General features: G+C 38.2%; 1 protein-coding gene across 9 annotated transcripts in view; it reads right to left on the bottom strand.

Annotated features, from left to right (window-relative positions):
- The window catches only part of DENND1A (DENN domain containing 1A), a 543,770-nt gene that overhangs the window by 485,579 nt on the left and 30,804 nt on the right, over positions 1 to 27,387 (bottom strand). For all 9 annotated transcript variants that reach the window (XM_059073023.2, XM_067040763.1, XM_059073026.2 and 6 more), the window contains exon 2: positions 14,096 to 14,166. In XM_059073023.2, coding sequence (XP_058929006.1) covers positions 14,096 to 14,166 — 71 coding nt within the window. The remainder of the gene's footprint in view (positions 1 to 14,095; positions 14,167 to 27,387) is intronic.

The following is a 27,387-nucleotide window of genomic DNA, read 5'->3' as shown; positions in this document are numbered from 1 at the left end:
AGGACAGAAATCTGAGCTAAATATACACTAACTATAGACCATACTCCAGAAATGGGCTCTTTTAATAAATCTCTGATACCAGCTTACCTTCTTGGCATTTGGCTCTTCTCACAACTAGACAGTTAAAACAAAAAAAGAAAAATCTCTGGTAACTGAGGACTGATCATTGGGTTCTTGTTAAAGCTGAACTGTGACATGAGTAGAGGAAAAAAATATATAGGTTAATCATTTGAAATTATCCATGTGTCCAAAGTGTGCTTTTCTGGAAAGAACTCAGAATTAATCCTACATTTTCTGAAAGAGAAAATTGGTTATTCAGACAGTTTTCTTTTCATCAAGTGAGTTCAATATCTTCACCTCACTATTGTTCTAGTATCTGAACCATTTCAAAAAGGAATTTAAATTAATTATATCAGAAGGAAAATTTAATCTCTTAACAAAATCACAATTGCAGGAAGTTTTATTGTTTGGAGTTTGTTTTGGTTTGAAGTTTGGGTTTTTGGTTTTATTTTTCATTTAAAGATGATGTTGAATTAAGTCATCACAAGAATGCCTAATTTGTACTTGTTTGTGTGTTAGACATTTTAATACATATTGTCTCTAATTCACAAATAGATATAAGTCCCATTTAAACAAGAAGCAAACTAGAATCGTTTAAATAACTTTCCCAAGGTCAAACAGTTAGTTGGTGGCAGAAGAAATCTAACTTCAAAGCCTACAGTCTTTCCATTACATTGTTTCTATTACAAATTATCCATGAAGATACTTACTGACATTGTAATCATCTAGACAGCAATTCATCTGCATCTATTTTCTCTTCAAATAAGGCTTTGTGATAACATAAAATTCTAATGCCTAAGAACACATTAAAGGTAAAAAAAAAAAAACTGTCTTAAATCAAGTGACTTATTAAAGTTTCCTGCTGGGCAAAGCAAGCTTATAGCAATAGCTTTTCTGAAGACTTCTTTTTCTAATGAAAGCCTTTGAGGAGATTGCATGTTTTCAATGCAACATAAAGAAGGAAATGCAAAAAGTGTTGTGAAATAATACCAAAATAAATTCAAAGGCTAGAATATAATTTCCTAAAGGTTAAAAAAAAGGTATCCTAAGCATTTAGAACATGAGGTTCAGTTCCTGTCTTACGGAGCTCACATTCCACTTTCCACTGTCTAGCACAGTGCTGAACCTAAAGTGAGTGCTCAAAGAATAAGTGATTAAAGAACTCTAACCAAAAATTTGATGTATGATAATAAGACCTCAGTCATGTATACTTCTGGGGAAATGAGGCTTACGTGGCAGTGTTTGAGAAAGCTGAAGACCTACATTTTTCAGCACTGAAACTTTAACTTTTTGGTTGTAATTCCAAACTACATTATATATCTCACTGCTTTTTTGAAAAGAATATTTCGAATAAAACATTTTCTTGATGACTGCAATGTACATTTATTTTGGCTGCCTAGCATCCATTCATTCTCCCTTCCTCTGGTAATAGCACCAGATTTTCCTCTGAGTAACTACCCTGCCCCATTCTCAGGCTAGAGAATCCAAGTGGCACTGAATAGGCCTCCCACATACATACTCCCTCATTCCCCAATCAGCATCTGAGTCACCTACCCAAAACCATCATGATTGGTTCAAAGATCAGTCTATGACCCAAATGAGGCCTATTACAATGGTCCTTGGGTTTATGGCTCAGAAAAACATAAAACACTCTTCTTCCACTTGGGTGACTAAATTGGTAAAATACAATCTTCAATTTGCTAGTAACCATCTTTGCCATTATATAGGGAGCGCTTGCCCAGAAATGAACCAAACACAAGGTGACAGAAAACCAAGAGATAAAGATATGACAAATCTATGAAAATACATGTAGAACATCTAGATCCAGCAAAACCCAAAGCCAGTTTTACCACTTCAACTTCTCAGTATTAAGAGCCAACAAATTCCCTTTTTTGCTCAAGCCAGATTTCATTGGGTTTCTGCCACTTACAACAAAGAGCCCTAATACAATGATTTAATGTCATCAGCATAATCAATAACTGTGCTCATCAATATAATACAGAAGAATCCTCAGGGCAAAGCAAAGCACATAGGGCATAAGCTAAGTGCTTTCCCATGAATAAAAGATTTAAGTTTGAATGCATGGATTCTGAGAAATCTATTTTGGCTAGTTATTTTTACTTACTTCCCATTTTTCAGCTGTGTTAGACTGATAACAATTGTTGGACAGCAGAGTTCTACACAGATAGGAACTCTTGCCTTAAATAAAAATAACATCATAATTTAAAATAACAGCTACTCTGGAATAAATCTAATAAAAATACATATAAGAACTATATGAGGGGAACTACAAAAGACTCTAATGAACGAAATCATAGAATTAAATAAATGGATATATATTCCATGTTCACAAATCAGAAGACTCAATATTGTCAAGATGTCAGTTCTTCCCAACTTGATCTAAAGATTCAATACAAAAATGAACAAAATACCAGCAAGTTACTTTATGGATATCAACAAATTAATTCTAAAGTTTACAGAGAAAGGCAAAAGGCCCAGAATAGCCAACACAATATGAAGGAAAAGAACAAAGTTCAAAGACTGACACTAACTGACTTCAAGACTGACCATAAAGCTATAGAAACCAACACAGGATGGCATTGGTGAAAGAATAGACAAATGGATCAATGGATCAACAGACAGCCCAGAAATAGACCCACAGAAATTAGTCAACTGATCTTTGCGGAAGCAACAAAGGCAATACAATGGAGCAAAAATGGTCTCTTCAACAAACAGTGCTGGAACAGCTGGACATCCACACTCAAAATACTGAATCTAGCCATAGACCTTTCTTACATCTCTCACAAAAATTCTCTCAAAATGGATCATGACCTAAATGTAAAACACAAAACTATAGAACTCCTAGAAGATAACATAGGAGAAAACCTACATGATCTTGGTTATGGTGATGACCACAAACATGACCCATGAAAGAAATAATTGATAAGCCAGATTTCATTAAAATTAAAAACTTCTGCTCTGTCGAAGACAAAATATCAGGACAATGAGAAAACAAGCTATAGACTGGAAGAAAATATTTACAAAAGACACATTTGACAAAGGACTGTTATCCAAAATATACCATGAATTCTTAAAGCTAAAAAATAAGAAAACAAACAACCCAATTTTTAAAATGGGCCAAAGGTCTTAACAGAAACTCCCTCACAGGACTTCCCTGGTGCCGCAGTGGTTAAGAATCCGCCTGCCAATGCAGGGGACACGGGTTCGAGCCCTGGTTCAGGAAGATCCCACATGCCGCAGAGCAACTAAGCCTGTGTGCCACAACTACTGAGCCTGCGCTCTAGAGCCCATGAGCCACAACTACTGAGCCTGTGTGCCACAACTACCGAAGCCCACGCACCTAGAGCCCGTGCTCTGCAACGAGAAGCCACCACAGTGAGAAGACCGTGCATCGCAACAAAGAGTAGCCCCCGCTCGCCACAACTAGAGAAAGCCTGTGGACAGCAACAAAGACCCAAAAGCCAAAAATAAATAAGTAAATTTATTTAAAAAAAAAAAAAAAGAAACCCCCTCACCAAAGAAGATACACAGATGGTAAATAAACATATGAAAAGATGCTCCACAACATATGTAATCAGGGAGATGCAAATCAAAACAATGTTATACTACCATACACCTATTAGAATGGCCAAAATCCAGAACACAGACAACACCAAGTGCTGATGAGGATATGAAGCAGTAGGAACTTTCATTCATTGCTGGTGGGAGTGTAAAATGGTACAGCCCCCTTGGAAGACAGTTTGGTGGTTTCTTACAAAACTAAACATACTCTTGCCATACAATCCAGCAATCAGGCTCCTTGGTATTTACCCAAAGGAGTTGCAAACTTATGTCCACATGAAAACCAGCACATGAATGTTTATTAGCAGCTTTATTCATAATTGCCAATACCTGGAAGCAACCAAGATGTCCTTTAGTAAGTAAATGGATACATAAACTGTGGCACATCCAGGCAATGGAATATTATTCAGCACTAAAAAGACATGAGGCATCAAGCCATGAAAAGACATGGAGGGACATTAAATGCATATGAATAAGTGAAAGAAACCCATCTGAAAAGGCTACATACATACAAGTATGATTCCAACTATATGACATTCTGGAAAAGGCAAAACTGGAGCCAGTAAAAAGATCAGTGGTTGGTGGGAAGGGGACAGTGTGTGGAGGGCAAGGGGGGCTAAACAGGTAGAGCACAGAGAATTTTTAAAGCAGTGAAAATACTCTGTATACTATAATGATGGATACATGTCATTATACATTCGTCCAAACCCACAGAATATACAACACCAAGAGTGAACCATGACATAAACAACGGACTTTGGGTGATTATGACGTGTCATTGTAGGTTCATCAATTTTAACAAACATACCACTCTCGTGGGGAATGTTGATAATAGGGGAGGCTGTGCATGTGTGGGGCAGGCGTATACAGGAAATCTCTGTATCATCCCCTCAATTTTGCTGTGAACCTAAATCTTCTCTTAAAAGAATTAAATCTTTCAAAACAAATGATAAATAACAACAGCTCCCATTAATTAAGAGCTTTCCATGTCCCACGCACTGTGCATTTTACTTTAATCCTTTTGACTAAATGAAGTAGGTACTATTAGGGCCCCAATTTTATAGCTGAGAAAAATGAGGCTCTGAGACTGGCATTTTGTGGCAATTAAAAAAAAAAAATCAAACTCACTGCCCACACGGATTTTATTGTTTAATGGATCAATGAATTCCTAGTCCACCTAGAGGGCCATAGCCCTAACAGGATGAACCACAGATATAGCAAGAAGAACCACACTGTTGTGAATAAACCAAAAACTGTGAAACTTCCCTGTTTTGCAATTTAGACCCAGATGGCCCCTAAATCACACACGTTAGAAACAGGAAGAAATCTGGAATCAGCTTCAAATAACTAAACATTAAGAAAATATATTGCTCACTTTTGGTTACTTTGTAAGAACCGCAATTCAAAGTCATTCTACATACCAATTTAGAGCATCAACATAGTGTAATAAAAAAAAAAACACAAGCTTTAAGCAAGGATATACAACTAAGGTAAAATTCAAAATATGGTTTCAGTCAAAAAAAGCAACTTGAGAGGCATACAGGAGGGCTTCAGAGATACAAAATGTTTTATTTCTTGAGTGGTAGGTGCATGCATTTATTCTAAGTTGTATCACAGTTTTCATAAACTTGTTTAAAGAATACAGTCAGGGCTTCCCTGGTGGAGCAGTGGTTGAGAGTCCGCCTGCCGATGCTAGGGGACATGGGTTCGTGCCCCGGTCCGGGAGGATCCCACATGCCGCAGAGCGGCTGGGCCCGTGAGCCATGGCTGCTGAGCCTGCGCGTCCGGAGCCTGTGCTCCGCAACGAGAGAGGCCACAACAGTGAGAGGCCCGCATATGGCAAAAAAAAAAAAAAAAAAAACCAAAAACTTACGGTTACCAAAGGGAAAGAGGGAGGGGGAGGGATAAATTAGGATTATGCAATTAACAGATTACAAACTACTATATATAAAACAGATAAACAATAAAGATTTACTATATGGCACAGGGACCTATATTCAATATCTTGTAATAATCTATAATGGAAAATAGTCTCAAAAATATATATATTCATATATATATTCAAATATATATATTCATATAACTGAATCACTGCTATACACCTGAAACTAACACAATACTGTAAATAAACTATACTTCAATATTAAAAAAAAAAAAGAAACCCTTGTACCTTTCATGAATGAAAACTGCCTCTCCCCTAATTTTCTCTATAAGCCTAATTTTTCTTCCCCTACATTATCTGATTTTTCTTACTGCATACCAGTAAGCCAGTTATTTTGGGGAAGATGCCACAGGAATGAAGTTAAAATCCTGTTTCTACCACTTGTGGTTGTCCAACTTGGACAATTGCATTAACCTCTTTGAGCCTCAGTTTCCTCAAAACTAAGACCCATCTTAGAGGGTTGTTCAAGGCTTAAAAAGAAATACTAAAAGAAAAGTGACTGGGACATAATAAGGACTCAATAAAATTTAGCTATTTTACCACCATTCTTCAAAAGTTTGCTGTGATTTATTATCCTATTGGTGAAAAGAAATAAGATGATAAAATTGTGTTAATATCTCTAAGAATATTTTAATCTGAGGTAAAACAACTCTCAAAAGGGCTTTTTTCCTCTTCCACTTCATCTTTAAAGAGAAAACATAAATTGTTTATATTCAAGTCAATTAAAGTATATTTTTCAAGTATATTAAAAAATATCTAATGATGTTGATCATACACTGATCACAGGCAAAGATCCCAGAACCTGAGTCCTATAAAATGAAAGCTTAAATTCAGAGCAACAAATCAGGCTCTCAGTACCTTAAGTTGGCCAAGACTCAGTTTTCTTCATGAAATTGCTAATACAGAAATGTGAACAGATACTTAACAGAGATTTTAAAGCTAGGTAGTTTTTTGTTGGTTTTTTTTGTTTAAGGTTACTACTCAACTCCGAGGTAGCTGAAAAAACTCAGTTAACCAAAGTACCACGTCTTAAGCGTTCTTTTCACACAGTACTCACAAGAGTTTCTTAACTTGACTATCTACTTTTTTAAAAAGTGGCCACTGGACTAAGGTATTAAAAACACTGGGAGGAGAGCAGACACAGAGGGAGGCTGGTCTGGGGAATAGCCTTGAGAACCTGATGTTGCCACTCCCAGTGCAAAGTGGCTGCCCAAGACATCATTAATCATTAGAGAAATGCAAATCAAAACTATAATGAGATATCATCTCACACCGGTCAGAATGGCCATCATCAAAAAATCTAGAAACAATAAATACTGGAGAGGGTGTGGAGAAAAGGGAACACTCTTGCACTGCTGGTGGGAATGTAAATTGATACAACCGCTATGGAGAACAGTATGGAGGTTCCTTAAAAAACTACAAATAGAACTAACATACGACCCAGCAATCCCACTACTGAGCATATACCCTGAGAAAACCATAATTCAAAAAGAGTCATGTACCAAAATGTTCATTGCAGCTCTATTTACGATAGCCAGGACATGGAAGCAACCTAAGTGTCCATCGTCGGATGAATGGATAAAGAAGATGTGGCACATATATACAATGGAATATTACTTAGCCATAAAAAGAAATGAAACTGAGTTATTTGTAATGAGGTGGATAGACCTGGAGTCTGTCATACAGAGTGAAGTAAGTCAGAAAGAGAAAAACAAATACTGTATGCTAACACATATATATGGAATCTAAGAAAAAAAAAAAAGGTCATGAAGAAACTAGGGGTGAGATGGGAATAAAGACACAGACCTACGAGAGAATGGACTTAAGGATATGGGGAGGGCGAAGGGTAGGCTGTGACAAAGTGAGAGAGTGGCATGGACATATATACACTACCAAACGTAAAATAGATAGCTAGTGGGAAGCAGCCACATAGCACAGGGAGATCAGCTCGGTGCTCTGAGACCTCCTAGAGGGGTGGGATATGGAGGGTGGTAGGGAGGGAAATGCAAAAGGGAAGAGATATGGGAACATATATATATGTATAACTGACTCACTTTGTTATAAAGCAGAAACTAACACACCATTGTAAAGTAATTATACTCCAATAAAGATGTTTAAAAAAACAATAAAATATTTTAAGAACAAAAAAAAATAGAGTGCCTGCAGCAGGCTCAGAGATGCCAGCTATAATGAGACACTTGTATTTGAAATGCATTCCAGAGTTTCAGCATGCCAGTACCATCTGATCATTGGACTGGGCAAGCTCATCCCTCTTGCAAGAGCACCCTCTTTCGAGACCTTCAGTCAGACAGGCTGAACTCAGCTCTGGGAGCTTTCACAACTGGAGGTGACTGTATTCATTTTCTGGTGGGTTCTTGAACAAATACATAAATTGGAGTATACAAAATGAAACTGGCAAAAAAAAAAAAGAAAGCACTAAAAAAGTAAGAACAAGATAGATGAAAGATCTACTCAAAACGATCCTACTTCTTTTTAAAACATTAAACTCACGTACCTAAATAACAAGATTATACACAAAAGATGTTCACTGGCATTATTTACAACAGAAGAACCCTGGAAACAATCTGAAGATGTAATTAAAAGTAAATATAGCACATAAACATGATGTCATAATTTATAGCAACTAAAATGATTTTTACAAAGCTGTATTAATAATTTTAGGAAAAGTTTAATGATTTGAGGGAGAACGAGGAAAACACACATGTAGCAGAAGTTGGGCGGAAAAGTTTATATATTTACACACACACAAAAGGAGGCTACAAGGAAATAAATCAAAACATTAACCGTAGTTATTACTGAGTAATAATTTTTCTCTTCTTTATAATTTTTAAAAATTTATACATAGTCAAAAACTAGTAAGAAAACAAGCTACTAAAAATTTAAAGATGAATATGGGCTTCCCTGGTGGCACAGTGGTTAAGAATCCGCCAGCCAATGCAGGGCACATGGGTTCAAGCCCTGGTCCAGGAAGATCCCACATGCCATGGAGCAACTAAGCCCGTAAGCCACAACTACTGAGCCTGCGCTCTAGAGCCCGCGAGCTGCAACTACTGAAGCCCGCACGCCTAGAGCCCGTGCTCTTCAACAAGAGAAGCCATCGCAATGAGAAGCCCACGCACCGCAACGAAGAGTAGCCCCCGCTCACCCCAATTAGAGAAAGCCCACGGGAAGCAAGGACGACCCAACACAGCCAAAAAATAAATAAATTTTTTTTTTTTAATTTTAAGATGAATAGAAAAAAATACACACCAGGGATGATCTGCCAGTATGTATTAAAATAATTGGAAAATTTTTAGTATTTTTTTATTTACAACAAGAACATAATATACCACAGTATAAGAAAAAGTCATAAGAATGAAACTCCCACAGAAATTTATAGAACAAAATGTAAACTAAATCCTCCAATTAAAGACCCATAGAGTAGTTTCAGTGCTTTCTAACCCACCTTCTCACAGCAGGGAATTAAGCCCTCTAGGGGATGCAAACAAACTTCAAAGAGAAGATTATGCCCAGACACTAGTACTGTATAGCGTAAGGTTTATATTTAAGTTTGCTCAGATATTTTGGCAGAGATCAGAGATGCAGATCCAATGAACAAAGACTAATTTTAAGACACATTCTTTGCAATCATCTAAATGGCAAAAATAAGGCTTAAATAGTATCAGAAAAAGGCAGATATAATAAGTTATATTTTTAAAAAAAGGCTGTAGAAGTAGACCAAAGTTACCTAAAATCAAACACTAAGTGACAGCTTATTCATTGGTATTAGCAACTAGGAAATCTTACGAATTCCCAAAGAAAGTAAGCAGCACCATGAGTTCAGTTTGTGTACCCAAATTTTATTTGCACAATCTTTGGAAGATGTCCCACTCAGTTCCACAGGTCTGGATGCAATATCTAAGTAGAACTGACAGAATACATGTCCCTTCCATGGATGTCATGGAGTGCTTTCAGAGCAAAGAACACATGAGAGTTGACAATACCTTCACTAGTTCAGACATTAAAAGTAATCAATGGGAAGAAGAACTGTCTCTAATGTCTAGTAGTATTTCTTACCGGCCTTTCTCACATTTGTCACCCTTTCACTGTGAGGTAATTTTTTAGGTATTATTTAGAAGTACCTGACAATTTTATAAAAACACATATTATGTAGAGGAACAGCGTATCTTAGTAATTTGGCTTTATTTAGTTTCCCAATTTTAAAAAATCATGGATAAGGAATCAAATTTAAGTTTAGCTTTTCTGGATATTGATCATCTAATAGAAAATTAAAATCCTTGATAAAGAATGTGAAAGACAAAACTATAAATTTCTCAGAAGAAAATATAGGATAATAGCTTCTTATCTGTAGGGTAGGAAAACACTGATAAACTGTAGATATGAAAATCAAGAAGTTTTGATCAAAGATACCAGAAAGAGAGGGAAAGACAAACCATAGAGTAGGAGACAATATCTACAACACACTTGACCAGATAATTAATAGTAGCAGGACAAACAATTTCTTATAAATCAACAAGGAAAAGATAGAAAACAATTAAAAAATGAGTAAGCCTTGAACAGACACTTTAAAAAGAAAGGTATTGGGCTTCCCTGGTGGCGCAGTGATTGAGAGTCCACCTGCTGATGCAGGAGACACAGGTTCGTGCCCGGTCTGAGAAGATTCCACATGCCGCGGAATGGCTGGGCCCATGAGCCATGGTATGAAAAGGTGCTCAATCTCATTAGTCACCAGGAAAATGCAAATAAAAACAACAAGGAGATACTACCACACAACTATCAGGTTGGCCAAACCCAACAAATTTAATTGTATTAAGGATGAATGAAGATGTTGAACAATAAAGACTACGAAACACTGCTGGAGGGAGTGTGGACAAGCACAATCAACTTTGAAAAACAGTTTAGCATTATCCAGTAATCAAATATGGTATATATCCTATGTAAAAGTATGTTTACATGCTCCAGGATTTATGTATAAAGATCACAGCAGTCTTGCTTATAATAGCCAAAAACTGCAAACAACTTCAAGTGCTTTCAACTGTAGAATGAATAAACTGTTATATAATCTTAAAGTGTATTACACTGCAATGAAAATAAATGACACACAACAACACAGAGGACCCTTACAGACTTGAGCAAACAAGCAGCAAAACTACATACAGAATAATTCTATAAAATTCAGCAACAGGCACTACTAAATTAAATTTTTCAAGGAACTATACTTATGTGGTAAAACTACAAAGAAAAACAAAGAAATGAGTATCATAAAAGTCAGGATAGTAGTTACCTCTGGAGAAGGGGAGTGGAGGGACTTCTGGGGCACTGGCCAGCCCCACCTCTAACACTTACAGGGCCTTGGCAAGAGTACAAACAGAGGCCCACAAACCATATGTCAAAATATTTACAAGGTATGAAATAAGCTAACAAACTATTAAATAAAATATGTTCCATCCTCCTATCATAACTATTTGGAAGGCCAGATTCACACTGAAAATTCTTGGATTCCTTAGAGTTCCATGTAGAAACATGGTTCAGGGAAAACTGGCCACTGGCCCACTGTCCATCTTCCCCTTTTCCATCCCACACTGCCAGGAACCTCACACACAGGGATGCAGTCACCTCCACTCACAAGCCCAAGCTCCATCGCATACCCTACTCCCCACAAACAGATAGAGACCCTTAGGCCACCCCTTGGGCCTAGGGGTGTGTACACCAGTAGCCAGTCTACCCTCAGAAGGACAAACCTAGGGAAGACTCACACAGACTCCGGAAATAAGCCTGGGGCCATTGGGTCAAGAAATTCTTAGATCCTAGATATTGAAAGTCTATCTAGGATGGAAGGGTTTGGGCTCTAAATGGGCATGTCCCATAGGCCCCACAGACTCCTTGCCTGAAAGGGGCACTTCAGAAGAGGGCCAAAGCAGGGCCCTCTAAAACATAGGGCTAGGGCAGGGTTCTTCTTGCCAGGACCAGAATTTCCTTAGAACCAGGCAATATTATTTGTCTTAACCTGAATAGCAGTTAACATGGGTACTCACTTTATAATTATTAAACTGTACACAGAAGTTTTATGCACATTTTTCCACAAACAATGGGATGGACATCATGTCCCTACTGATATGATACACTGAGAAGGATACAATATCACATCTGAAATACTCCCACCCAAAATCCATAACCTAATCTAATCATGAGGATACAATCAGATTCAAACCCAGGGACTTTCTACAAAACAAGAGACCTAATTTCTTCAAAAACATTTCATAGGGGCTTCCCTGGTGGCGCAGTGGTTGAGAGTCAGCCTGCCGATGCAGGGGCCACGCGTTCGTGCCCCGGTCTGGGAAGATCCCACATGCCGCGGAGCGGCTGGGCCCGTGAGCCATGGCCGCTGAGCCTGCACGTCCGGAGGCTGTGCTCCGCAAAGGGAGAGACTACAACAGTGAGAGACCCGTGTACCGGGGAAAAAAAAAAAAAAATTCATAAAGGGTTTAAAGAAAACAAGCTTGCAAAACTGTTCCAGACTGAAAAAAAACTAAATAGATGTGAAAACTAAATGGATTACATGATTCTTATTTTGGTAACTGTACTGGAGTTATTTAAGAAAATGCCCTTATTCTTAGGAGATATATCCTGAAGTATTTACGGGTGAAGGGTCACAATGTCTGCAACTTATTCTCAAAAGGTTCAGCAAAAAATACACACAGAGTAATAAAGCAAATGTGGCAAAATAGTAACAACTGATGAATCTAAGGAAAAGGGGGTATGCACTTAACTATTCTTGTAGCTTTTATCTTTTAAAATGTTTTCAAATTTTAAAGTTTTTAAAAGTAAACTAAAGGGTTAAAGAAGAAAAGAGTTGTTTACGGGGAATTAGATGACTGAAAGAAGAGGATAAGGTAAAGAAAGACTTTCCATTTCGTTCCTTTTTCTTATTTGTACTCATCAAACTTTGTTCACATTCCCCAAGAAAATTCATTTTAACTTTGGGGGAAAAAATCCTGCAGCATTGAAAAGGGGGAACATTAGCAACTGTAGAAATAAGAGAAGTTTTTGTCCTTAAATCTGTCAAATCACAGCCGTCACCAACTGGTTACTCTGACGAGTCAGCTCATAGAGGTACTGCTGCACAAACACACCTAGTATCAGCTACTACTTCCTTTCCCAATCCAATGGTTTGCACAATTAGAGGCATAATTTAAGATGAATATTAACATTCTACTTCTAGAATGATCATAAGTTTATAACATGTTTCACAGCCTTCATGAAATAATCCAGAAAGTGGAGCACACGCAATTCTCACTTCTGATATTGAGAAATGCATTCATTTTAACAAATATTGGTGACATTGTGCAAAGCTCTGCAGATGACATGGAGAGATGTGTACAACATGGTCACTGCCCTCAAGAAGGCAACTTAGCAGAGTGAAGAGGACTTGAACCTAAAACCCTGGCTATTCCACACAGTAGCTGTATAATCTTGGTAAGTTATTTGACCTCTCAGATTCTGTTTTCTCACAGGCATAATGGAGACACCATCCAACTATCTTCTATCTTTAAGAGTTGTAAAAAAAAAAAAAAAAAAAAAAAAGAGTTGTACTGTAAGGACTGACTATGTATGTCAAGTATGTAGGACAACAGAACAACAAATACTCAATAAAAGGTAACTATTTTATAAGTATTACAATCTAATTAAAATAGCGAAGTAGAAAATATGTCCAAGGTTTGTATAGCCAATTACGGGCATAACTACCACTGGAATCCTGATTACTCCAAGTTTCTAATCCAAATAAATTCATTCTCCATAAACATCAAATAATAATAACTGTTGGTGTGTGAACCGAGAGCTGCTCCCTAACATACCTTTGGCAAATGCATCACTCTCTTAGGCACCAGGAAAAAGAACACTAGGTCAGAAGGTTATTTTTTCTCATTAACCAAGAAGGATTTTAGGTCAAGAAGTGATTTACTCAGCCTGCACAAGATACTCTAACCTTATCCAAGACCCTGTTGTTCAGGAATACATGTCCAAATTAGTCCAAAAGCTAAAGCCAGAGGAGGTGTTTCCTTCCACTAAGTTCTAACCTTTTTTTAACCAGCTGACAAAATTTACTGAACTAAATCCATTTCAAACATCTCCTTCCAGTTTACTGGCAGAGATTTCCCTTTATATTATTTTGTAACCTAATTCTAAACCTTCCTTATTAGCAAGGTGACAATATTTCATACTGAATTGTTGACTTCCAGGCATCTCCAAAAGATACAAACCAAAACCCAATGATTACAATGAATAAAGTCATATTTCAAGGCTTAATTTAAATTGTTCACTGCAATTATTCTCCATTCCCTAGGATGATGTGGGCACAGATAAAAGGGAAAGACACTTAAACATACTTAAAGATAAGTAACAGTTTAGAATATTCACATATTATCCGATGTGCATAGCTAGCTCATACAATAAACAAACACGCCATATCATAATGGAACATGCAAATACCTGAAACAGTGTCACCTGTCCTAGGAGAGGCCACTTCAACATACACTTCAAACATGGTCTCTGGGTTTTGCCTATAAAAGAAACAGATTGTGATTACTGACAAGTATTGAGGGAGCATGGTATAGAATATGCAGGCTGTGGTATAGGGCAGACCTTGATTAAAATCATTAGCTCCACAACTTAATGGCTGTGGAACTTTGGACAAGTTACTCAACTTCTCTGAGCCACGCCCTCCTAATCTATAAAATGAAAAGACCTAACCAGAAGAATTATCGTGAAATGTAAAGAAAACACAAAAAAATTGCCTAGATACAATGTTTGGCACATAATAGCTTAGCCATTATTATGATTTTACAGATGTCATATTTTCAGTTTACACAGCTGGATCTCCAAAACCATAAACAGAATTTTGAGGAAACTCAAACCAAGGCAACACTAGCACAAAGTAACCTTCTCCCTCATACGGCAGAATAAAATATTCAGATGAAGTTAACTTGCTTATTTACAGGTTTTAAAGACTCAAATAAGAGAAACAGTATCCTATCTCATTAGGCTATAATAAAGACAGGATGCTGATAGGGGGCTTTGCCTAAATTGGCAATGGCAAGTATATGAATGTTCATTATTATATCCTTTTACCTTTTTATGTCATAAATATTTTATATTAAGTTTTTAAAAGATAATAGCACTAAGAGAATGTTAACAGTTGTTCATTCTGAGTGATAAGAACATCAGAGTTATAGTATCTTCAGATTTTCTCTTTGATTCTAAAACTACAATAAAAAGATTATTTCCAGATTGCATGAAAATCATTTAGTAGAAGAAAATATTACACATTCGAACACCTATGACTGAATTCTATTTTAAACCTGACAACAAAGCTCAGAGAAGAAACTTTCTGAGTTGCCTAATCAGATCTAAGGCTTAATTTCAATCAACTAAATACCCTGAATTTGCCCAGTAGATTCCACTTTTCAAAATAACTATCTCATTTATCTCATTTCATCCTCATTGTAATCCTATGAGGTATGTGGATCAGTCATCACCCTTACCATACAGGTGAGAAACCTGAAGCAAAGAGATTCTAAGTGACTTGTCAGTAGTCTCACAACTAGTTAGAAGCACAGCCAGAGCTGCAACTCAGACCTCCTGGCGCTCAAATTGTGTTTCATTGATTCTAAGATGAAATTTTTTCCCCACATTTTCCCAAGTCTTACAATCTATTGCAAATTACAATTCTAAATGGCAACATTTTTTTCTTTCTTAGTAATACATATAATAACAGTGCATCTTATAAATAATGGCATCTTGGACTCAGTAAAATACAGTAATACTTCCCTCTACTTCCTCAGGGGTAGTTGTCTGTCAACCATGGATCTACTTATTTCTCATGTGAAGGATCATTACTTCCTCACTGAGGAGAAATTTGGGCTTGTGCTTTAAATAAGTACCTAGGGTGGAGTTGGCTGCTCTAAAAGTCAAGGAATTTATATTTTGTCAAATATAATTTTTAAATTAGACATTAAATCAGAGTATCTTACTTAACTAAATAAAAGTAAACTCAAGTTTCAAGAAAGCTGTTTAAAAATGTTTTTGTGCTTTTTTTTCCCTGCAAGAGAGTACAAAAAGACCTACAAGGTCAGCATCCTTTGGTCACCAAAACATTTGTGGAAAATACCATATGGAACATCCCCTTCATTCAAATAATCTCAAGTAGAGGGTTTGTTGAAAGAAAGGAATGTTCTAAGGTCATCTGAAGAGTACCAGGAAGATTCCCTCTAAAATCTAAAAATATCTTTAAGCCTATTTTGCAACTGGCTGAATTTCATCTCAGAATTTCATTCCTCTGGATTAAGATAATGGCTTTCAAAATGTATTCTGCAGGACCCTAGGACTCCATGGATATTCCTTGGAGATTCCACACATTTTTTACCCAAATGCTCACTTTTAAGTTTATTTTTCCCCATTTAAAAAATTGAAAGGAAAAAACATGAGCATACAAAGGTGTTACATACCAAATTTTTTAACACTGGAGCTCCGACATGTTAACCTGTGCCACTAAGTTAAGGTGGTTTGTACAGATCTGCTCTCTAAGCAAAGAACATCCTATTGTTGTCTAAACTCATTATATCTCTGCTGCTTCTTCTCCCTTTCTCTTTAACACACTTCAACCAGGCTTCTGAACCCACCACATCACTGAAACAACTTGTCATGATCACCAATGATCTCCACATTGCTAAAATGTGCCAAAATGGTAAATTCTCGATGCTTGTCTTAACCTCTCAGCAGCATTTGACACAGCTGATTGATTTGCCCTTCTTCTCCAAACACTTTCTTCACCTGCCTGCCAGGACATCACTCTCAACTGGTATTCTTCCTGCCTTACTGGCTGCTCCTTTGCTGATTCCTTCTCACATAAGCTCTCCTACCCTCGAACTTAGTGCTGGACCTCTCCCTGTCTACACTCACTACTTAAATCTCATTCAGTCTCACAGCATTAATTACCAGGCAAATGCTGATGAGCCCCAAAGTCCTGTCTCCAACCCGACTTCTCCCCTGACCCCAGATTCCCTTAGCAACTGCCTGCTCAACATCCCCATCTAGATTTCTAAGAAGCATTTCTAACTTGACAAATGGCACTTTTCTTCCTCAGACCTGCATTTCCTGATATCCACCAGTTAAGCGAGAAAAAAAAAAACCCCACCAAACTCAGTTCTGGAGATGGATGGTGGTGATGGTTGCACAAGAATATGAGTGTACTTAATATCACTGAACCATACACTGAAAAATGGTTAGGCTGGTAAATTTTATGTTATGTGCATTTTACTATAATTTAAAAAATGAGAAGGAAAAAATGTCCTTACAAGTTCCTACATTATCTGGCCTCTGCCTGTCTCTCCAATTTCATTTCATACCTCTCTCTCCTTGCCCATTGCACTCTGGCCACACTGGTCTTCTGTCTGCTCCTCAGCACACCTAATTCATTCCTATCTTATAGCCTTTTGTGTTGATCTTCATATAGGTGGTCCTTCCTGTCATTCAAAATAAGGCTTATACCTGACCTCCTCAGAAAGACCTTCCCCAACACACCCTCTACCATCGAATTTTAATTCTCCACATCACACCAATCACAACCTGTTTCCCTCCTCTAAATGTAAACTGCAGGAGAGCAGGGATTTTTGTCTGTCATACCCACTAGTTTTTTCCAGGTACCTAAACAGTGCCTGGCACATAGCCAGAATCAAATAAATATTGAGAAGGAATAAAGGAAGTACAGACTAGCTTTCCTGGGGTCTAAAGGATTTCAATAAATGACTGGAGTGATTATACACTTTTATGACTCAAACTTTAGCATGTTAAAAGATAGATTTGAAGCCCCACCTCCAGGGTTTCTGGGGTAGGACCCAAGAATGAGCATTTCCAATAAGTACCCAGGTAATAGTGATGCTGCTAGACTAGTGATCACACTTTAAGAACCACTGATCTAGTTAAATGGAATTCTTCTTCCAAATAATTTGTACATATAACATAAAATAAACATAAGGTATACCTCAATAATCCATCATTTCAACAGTGCTTTTGCAATAAACGATTTCAAAGAAAATAAGCATTTGTGGAAGCAATGAAGCTAACTTCTCTTCTAGTGTTACCCATAGTTACTGCCTCATTGTAATGCATAATAAAACTACCTAAGTTTCTTACTCAGTTCAAATAGCTGCCAGAGCTCCATTACATGGAGCCAAAGATTATGACAGTCTCTTTAGGAAAAAAAAAAAAAAAAAGAAAGAAAGAAGAAAGCTGACTACAACCCTAAAATCAAACTGGACTACACAAGTTATAGTCATGCTCATCCATGATCATTTACATGTTACATTACAGAAGAAGTAGTGACTAATGTTGTGACATTGTGACAAGTTATATAACAAACCAACAAATATACATAAGGGCCAGTGAAGCCAATGCAGATGGAAGCATTTTCTATTTCTCTGCACATCAAAAAATAAGTTTTAAAGTGTTTCCTCTAAATGTAAATTGCCAAGCGACTCTTACTTAATATTTTTATTAAACCACTAATACTGTAACAATTTCCAGAGAATCTCTAGAACTACTGAATACTTTGAGACTACTTATTTCCTCCATTACTCTTTAAGATGTTTAATATTTTTAACTACTTGGCTAAAGGAACTGAAAATCCTATTTCTGTCCTATTAGCACTCCTGCTAATTCAGTACATGTAATGAAGTTAAAAATACTATATACCAAGCCATTTTCCAGTACAGACCCAAGCTTTCCCAGAGCACATCATATCTTAACATATTACCAAGGAAATGTCCTGGTTCTGCCATGATATCCCATTATTAGTTGCCGTACACTCCTATACCTCCATGATCTGGAAGTCTGCCCATCTGCCAAGCTCTTTTTTGCCACCCACCCTTATCTCGTGCAGTCTTGCACCCTAAGATCCAGCTACAGAGAACTACTTGTAGCTCTCTGAACAAACCATGCTCTGATTCTCTAATGATAACATCATTACCACACCACTGCCCGTACCTACTGTTCCTTACGTGCCAGGCATTATCCTAAGCACTGTACATGCATTATCTCAGTTAATCTTCAACAACCCTGTAAGTATTATTACCCCCAGTTTAGAGATGAGGACACTGAAACTCAGAGGATAATAGCCAAAGTCAAAGCAAGGAAGTGGCAGCATCAGCATGGATCATCCAAAGGCACTAACCACTTTACTATTCTACCTTATTCAGCTGCTCTTCTGGAAGGAAATATCTGTCCAGTCTTTTTCATCAAGCCTTAGCTCAGGCATTTCCTTCTCTCTGGGAAGCCTTCTCAATCCTCCCACACTCACATCCAAGACTGGGTTAAGTGCCCCTCCTCCGTGCTCCCAAGGCACCCTGTACTTCCCCACTTTTGCAGCTCTTACCACATTCGACCCTGACACAATCACAACTACCTGGGGAGTTTTTAAAAGTCCTGACGCCCAGGCCACACCCCAGAACAATTAAATCCGAATCTCTAGGCATTGCTTTTTTTTAAAACGTCCCCAACTTATTCCAATGTGCAGCCAAGGTGGAGTGCCTCTAATTAAATATGTCTTCCCCACTAGACTGGCAGCTCCTTGAGGGCACCAACTGTCTTCTCATATCCTAGTCCGACACCTGGCACAATAAATGTTTGATGAATGAGTTTTCCTCCAACATCTGACACATAGTTTCCAGTTCCCAGTAACTGTTTCTCTTTCTCTAACAAGAGGTAACTTACTGAACATACACTGCTTACACCTGACTGCTATTCTGTAAAGATGTTTTCCTTTGGAGTCAAAGGTATCAATAAGTCACACCTGCTGACAACAGCCTTGGCTCTTAAATACGAAAAAATGACACACAAGCAGTTAAAATGTGTTTGAAAGAAGGCAGGTCTGGTCGGTTCTTGCCTCTGGAAGAATGAAGCCTGAGAGTAAGGCGAGAGAGCATTTCTATTCAATACCACACTCTTCTGAACACAATTCTCAGTGATTCACTGGAAGGGCCATGCTCTGTGCTCAGGGCCATGTTCTCAAAATGATTAAGTACACTCAGCTTGAAGTCATGAAACAGACAAAGGCTTTGACAATATTCAGGCAGCAGGAAAGCTAATTTTTAAAAAAAGCATCATGATATTGATCACTCTGCTGGATCATCAGCTTTCAATTAGGACCTACTTTTCTTCAATTACAACATATTATGAGATTAGGAGAAAAATGTAACACTAACTCCTCACAAAATGAATCTGCTACATATGATAACCATGCCATCATGCTAGGCCCTCAACCCTTTAAGTATTATTTAGAAGTACAAACTGAGACACACACAGTATTGGGATCCCTTACTCATTTCACAGCTATCAAATCTTCACACCAGCTAGTATTCTAAAGCAAAACAGCAACCTATTCTCTATGGACTAGGGTAAAACTTCAGCACACTGTCTCCTGAGTCACAAACTTATATGCTGAGGGGGCTGAGGTATAGTATTTCAAAATTCATACCAACTGAACTGTCTTAAAGTTGACAACATGGTCAAAAGTAACTGTATACACTTCAGAATGTGCTAGCAAACATCACCTAATAAACACTGATTCCTTTAAGCTAGATATGCAAGCAAAAAAGGTAGTGTTAATATTTCCAACAAGTCTCCGTTTCAGTAGACTCTGAAATTAAAGCCGTTTTTCCAGGCTGAAAATGCTGTATCAAAGAGTGCTTTCTAACCCATAACAAGTTAACACCTCCATAGAAGAACGCTGTCACTGTTGAGACTTGTCAGAAAATGATTAACTTAGCTGTGTAATTATACAGACAAGTCATTTCACGATTTTGCACTTAACTTTTCATTTCTAATACTGTTCTCAGGATCAGATTAATAAAGATACACAGATACTACTATGAGAGGAGTTACAACGTTTTACCTTACCATCGATTCCTGTGGAAAGATTCTTATGCCACAATGTGCAAAGCAAGTTAACTGGAAGAAGTAGAGCTGCATCCCAAGCCGAAAGACAGAGCCTGCACATCCCTCCACAATGTGCAGTACTCCATGCACTTTTAATAAATTCTCTCCTGTGCTGAGCAGCACTAGACTCGCCAATCGTATTAATGGCATTTGCAAAGATGGCATCCATTTCCTTGTCAATAAATATTTTTGTCCTTAAAAAAATTTAAAGGGCTTCCCTGGTGGTGCAGTGGCTGAGAGTCCGCCTGCTGATGCAGGGGACGCGGGTTCATGCCCCCGTCCGGGAGGATCCCGCATGCCGCGGAGCGGCTGGGCCCGTGAGCCGTGGCCGCTGGGCCTGTATGCCCGGAGCCTGTGCTCTGCGGCAGGAGAGGCCACAGCAGTGAGAGGCCTGCGTACCGCAAAAAAAAAAAAAAAAAAAAAAAAAAAATTTAAGAGCCTCCCCTTCCCTAAGTTTTCCTCTGCTCTTTCTGAACAATTTACTCCTAAAACTATCATGTGGGCAAAGCAGAGTAGATGCCCACGTTGGCGATGGCTCAGCGTTGAGATGTCAAAGCCTGAGCAGGGTGAGGAAAATGTCCCACACAGGGGGTGACCTGACAAGAGGCATCAGATCATGAGCGAGGGAGGAGAACGTCCACGGTAAGAGGTGGCCTGGCCAATATGATGTCAAATCAGAGTGAATGAGGAAGGCATCCACTGAGGGGAAGCACCCTGGCATGCAGAGCCAGAACCTGAGCAGGGCGGAAAAAGCATTCATGTTCAAGGGCAGCCACGACCAGGATGTTGAAACACAGGGAGTGTGAAAGGTGCCCCATGGAGGGACAACCCAACACGGGTATCAGAGCGCAAGAGGGTGAGGAGCATGTCCAAGCACGAGGGACCCTAGAGTGGGGTGGGGAGCCAGGGCAGGTATGAGGAGGCTGACTATGTGGGGTGAGAGGAGACTTGCCTAGCATCATGGGGAATCAGAGGGCAAGCAGGGCATCCACAGGGCAGTGGGAGAGCAGGGGCATGTCACACCACTGTAATCCCAGGAAAGCAAGGTAGAGTAGAGCATCCACATGGGGTGGAAGGTGATGGGGGAGCATGCCTAACGCAAGCCCAAGACCAGTAAGGAAGGCCTGCTTTCTCACAGTTGAGGTTAGCAGAAAACTATAATAGAATGAGTTCTACAGAGTTGAATTTGAATTGGAGACACTAATGTGAATTCAAGCTTTTCAGTAAATATATAATAGAGAACTATAAATATGACCTGACTTTTAACACACACATACTTCCTGGCTCTGTCTACTGAAAGGGCCTTGGCAGGAGTAACACCCCAATAGCAATGAGCATATCTAGGACCCAGACCTTGGCTTCTAAATACAACCATCCTCTAAAAGGAACCAGGAGTCCTTGGAGAAATACCTGATTCCAGGGCTGGGGCAGAGAAAGTACAAGATGAGACTGAAACATCCTATTGTGCCAGAAAGCAAAGAAGTGCTCAAAGAATGATGGGGACATGTCAAAAGGATACAGGAGACAGCTTAAAAAGGCTCTCACTGTCAATCTGGGTAATGTGAGCATCAAAATCAATAATGATATTAACAGATTATTAACCAATCAAATAAACAGAAAACTGTGAGCCCACACTGATATAAATGAATAAACTGACAATTTAATGAGAAATGGAGTATTTATGTAGTTTTAAAGTATCTTCCCACAGAATCTTTACTAATTGCAATGATGAAGAATAACTTTTCAGTGTAGAAGTTTGGCAAAAACTACCTTAATCATTAAAGTCAACACCATCAGGAATGGACAAACTACTAGAATGCAATGAGAAGAACACAGCATCACACCCATGATAGTCCTGTCCAAGATGCTTAACCTGAATCTAATCTTGAGGAAACAACAGACAAACTCAAATTGAGAGACCATCTAAAAAATATCTGACCTGTAATTTTCAAAAGTGTCAATGTCATGAAAATCAAGGAAAGACTGAAGATCTTTCCAGATTGAAGGAAACTAAAGAGACATGACAAATAAATGCAATGTATAATTCTGAACTGGACTGTTTTGCTTTAAAGAATGTTATTGAGACGACTGAAATATGAATGAGGTCTAATGACTAGAGATAGTAATGAATCAATGTTAATTTCCTGATTTTGATGGTTGTATTGTGGTTATACAGGAGAATGTCCTTGTTTGTAGGAAAAGCACACTGAAGTATTCAGGGGTAATGGGGTATCAGGTCAGCACCTCACTTAAAACTGGTTTTTAGAAAAGTTCTCTACATTGCCAACTTTTCTGTAAGATTCTGGTTTTTTAAAACATTTAATAAAACAAAAACAACCATTAATAGCAACTTCCCTGAGCTGTTTTTTACCAAGATGTTCTCACAAAAATAATATGTGGTTCTATGGAAAGAGCCCCAGACTAAATATCAGAGAGTCTGGGTTCCAATCCCAGGTAAATCCCTTACTCACTATGGGATTAAAACAAGCCATTTACCCTTCCACACATCAGCTTCCTCCCCCATCAAGAGATAACATCTGCCCTGCTCATCTCAAAAGTTGTTTTAGGGATCAAATGAAAGAAAAACAAGCAAGTGCTTTGTGAACTAAAAGATACTAAACCAAGGTAAAGAGTATTATTTATTATAAAAAAATAAAATAGCTTCACCTTTCAAATCACAGGCTTTGTAAGTAATCCAGACATTATTGTGTATTTCAGATTCAAAACTGTTACGCTTTCAAACACTGTTACTAAAAGCAATCCAGAAAATAAGGAACTATCCAAATAGAAACATTAGTCTAGGGAATAAATGAATTTTAAGAACAAGGGGTAGGAGTTCACACTTAGCAAAAAGTGAATAAAAAAAATATCTCCTCTACAGGGAAAACATACTGAACAAATGCAATATATGAAAATCAAAAGAGTCTCTTGATATACAACTTTACTTCTCAATCGGTAATACTGTGACTATTTGTATACTTTTATGGTTAACGTGGAACTCTCACCTACATTTCTGAACCTGCCTGTCAAAACCTTGTCAAGGTAGTGGGATAGTATTACCCTCCCTGTTTAACAGAAAAAGAAACTGAGGCTAGGATGTGGTAATACTCCAGCTGATTCCTGGTTTTCAGATCACAAAGCCCATAACTCTTCCATGACTTTTCAAAAATTACTCTCAGGTTGTTTAAAGTAGCAACTCTTAATCCTAGATTAGGGGTGAGGGGGACAGACCATTCCAAAGAGCTCATGAAAAGCTTCACTAACTTCCCAGGGAAAATTACATATAATTTTCAGGGAGCTCATGAGGCTACATATGGAAATAAATAGCTTATATCACTGATGACTTGTTTTTATGTTCTTTCTCATTTAATCCTCAAGTCAAGCCTATGAGAGGAAGGTTAATATCATTACCCCATTTAAAAAGAGCAGATACTCTGCACAATAGCAAGCAGCTTCTAAACCTTGTTAATACTAAACACTTAACTATGTGTCATATACTGTTCTAAGCACTTTTTTACATATTGTCTCATTTAATCTTCCCAACAACCTATGAAACAGCTACTATTATCATTCCTATTTTACAGGTGAGGAAACTGAAATAAAATAAAAATAAAAGCTTAACTTCCCGAGGTCAACAGCTTGTAAGAGACAAAGCTGGAATATGAACTCAGTGTGGCTTGAGTTCCTATTTTTTAAACCAACTCTACATATGTAATATACAATTGTATCTATATTAATATATACACACTAAAATGCACCCATTTAAGTGTACAGTTCTAGGAGTGTTTGCAACTGTATACATTCATGTAACTTATACTCCATTGATTTTTTAAAATAAATAAATTATTTATTTATTTATTGGCTGTGTTGGGTCTTCGTTGCCGCGCACGGGCTTTCTCTAGTTGCGGCAAGCGGGGGCTACTCTTCCTTGCGGTGTGTGGGCTTCTCATTGCAGTGGCTTCTCTTGTTGTGGAGCACGGGCTCTAGGCATGCAGGTTTCAGTAGTTGTGGCACATGGGCTCAGTAGTTGTGGCTCACAAGCTCTCGAGCACAGGCTCAGTAGTTGTGGCGCACAGGCTTAGTTGCTCCACGGCATGTGGGATCTTCCTGGACCAGGGCTCAAACCTGTGTCCCCTGCACTGGCAGGCTGATTCTTAACCACTGTGCCACCAGGGAAGTCCCTACTCCATTGATTTTTTAAGACATTTTTTTTAAAGAGAAGTTTTAGGTTTGTAGCAGAGTTGAAAGGAAAATTTAAAAATTTCCTACATATTTACTGCCTTCACACACGCACAGTCATCTGCACTATCAACATCTCCCACCAGAGTGGTACGTTCATAACAGTTGATGAATCTACACTGATATATCATTATCACCCAAAGTCCATTGTTTACATTACAGTTCACTCTAGGAGTTGTATATTCTATGGGTTTGGACAAATGTCTAATGACATGTATCCACCTTTATAGTATACAGAGTATTTTCACTGCCCTAAAAATCCTCTGTGCTCCACCTATTCATCCCTCCATGTACCACCACCACCCCCAACCCGCAGCAAACACTGATCTTTTTACTGTCTCCATAATTTTGCCTTTTCCAGAATGTCATAGTTGGAATGATACAGTATGTAGCCTTTTCAGATGGGTTTCTTTCAGTTAGTAGTATGCGTTTCAAATTCCTGTGTCTTTTCATGGCTTGAGAGTCCATTTCCTATTAGTGCTGAATCATATTCCATGGCCTGGACATGTCATAGTTTATCCATTCACCCACAGAAGGACAACTTGGTTGATCCCAAGTATTAACTATTATGAATAAAGCTGCTATAAACATCCACGTGCAGGTGTTTGTGTGGACATAAGTTTGCAACTTCTTTGGGTAAATACCAAGGAGCCTGATTGCTGGATTGTATGGCAGGAGTATATTTAGTTTTGTAAGAAACCACCAAATTGGCTGTACTGGGACTTCCCTGGTGGCACAGTAGTTAAGACTCCGCGGTCCCAATGCAGGGGGCCAGGGTTTGATCCCTGGTCAGGGAACTAGACCCTACATGCATGCTGCAACAAAGAGTTTGCATGCCACAACTGAGGAGCCTGCCTGCCGCAACTAAGACCCAGCACAACCAAATAAAAATAAATATTAAAAAAAAAAAAAGAGGGCTTCCCTTGTGGCACAGTGGTTGAGAGTCCGCCTGGAGATGCAGGGGACACGGGTTTGTGCCCTGGTCCGGGAAGATCCACGTGCCGTGGAGTGGCTAGGCCCCTGAGCCTTGGCTGCTGAGCCTGCGCATCCGGAGCCTGTGCTCCACAACGGGAGAGGCCACAAGGCCACAACAGTGAGAGGCCCACGTACCACAAAAAAAAAAAAAAAAAAAGCAAAAAACAAAGTGGCTGTACCATTTTGCACTCCCACTAGCAATGAATGAAAGTTCCTATTGCTCCATATCCTCACCAGCATTTGGTGTTGTTGGTATTCTGGATTTTGGCCATTCTAATAGGTATACAGTGGTATATCATTCTTTTAATTTGCATCTCCCTGATTACATATGATGTGGAGCATCTTTTCATGTTTATTTGCCATCTGTGTATCATCTTTGGTGAGGTGTCTGTTAAGAACTTTGGCCCAGTTTTTAAATTGGATTGTTTTCTTATTTTTGAGTTTTAAGAGTTCTTGGTATATTTTGGATAGTGGTCCTTTATCAGATATACCTTTTGTAAGTATTTTCTTCCAGTCTATAGCTTGTTCCCTCATTCTCTTGATATTGTCTTTGGCAGAGCAGAAGTGTTTAATTTTAATAAAGTCTAGCTTATCAATTCTTTCTTTCATGGATCATGTTTCATTTTGTATCCAAAAAGTCACCATCATACTCAAGATCATGTAGATTTCCTCCAACGTTATTTTCCAGGAGTTCTATAGTTTTGTGTTTTACATTTAGGTCATGACCCATTTTGAGTTAATTTTTGTGAGGGATGTAAGAAAGGTCTGTGTCTAGACTCAGTATTTTGCATGTGGATATCCAGTTGTTCGAGCACTGTTTGTTGGAAAGATCATTTTTGCTCCATTGTATTGCCTTTGCTCCTTTGGCAAAGATCAGTTGCCTATATTCTGTGGATCTATTTCTGGGCGCTCTGTTGATCCATTGATCCATTTGCCTATTCTTTCACTTTGCTGTTTTCTATAGCTTTATAGTAAGCCTTGAAGTCAGCCAGTGTCAGTCATATGATCTTGTTCTTTTCCTTCTATATTATGCTGGCTATTCTGAGTCTTCTGCCTCTCCATATAAACTTTAGAATGAGTCTGTCAATATCCACATAATAACTTGCTGGTATTTTAATTGCAACTGCATTGAATCTATAGATCAAGTTGGGAAAAACTGACATTTTTGACAATATTGAATCTTCCTACCCATGAAATCTCTCTCCATTTAGTTCTTTGATTTCATTCAGGGTTTTGAAATATTTCATACAGATCTGGTATATACTTGGTTAGATTAACACCTGTTTCATTTTGGGGGTTGCTAATTTAAAAGGTATTGTGTTTTAAATTTCAAATTCCACTTGCTCATTTCTAGTATATAGGAAAGTAATTAACTTTTGTATATTAACCTTGTATCCTGCAATTTTGCTATAATCACTTACCAGTTCTATGCATTTTTTTTTGGTAAATTCTTTCAGATTTTCTACATAGATGACTATGTCATCTGCAAAGACAGTTTTATTTCTTCCTTCCCATTCTGTACACATTTTATTTCCTTTCTTGTCTTATTGCATTAGCTAGTACTTCCAGTACAATGT

The sequence above is a fragment of the Kogia breviceps genome, chromosome 8 (genome assembly GCF_026419965.1).
Source record: "Kogia breviceps isolate mKogBre1 chromosome 8, mKogBre1 haplotype 1, whole genome shotgun sequence".
NCBI lineage: Eukaryota > Metazoa > Chordata > Mammalia > Artiodactyla > Physeteridae > Kogia > Kogia breviceps.
The sequence above is the reverse complement of the archived record's forward strand: the minus strand, read 5'-3'. Positions and strand labels throughout refer to the sequence as shown.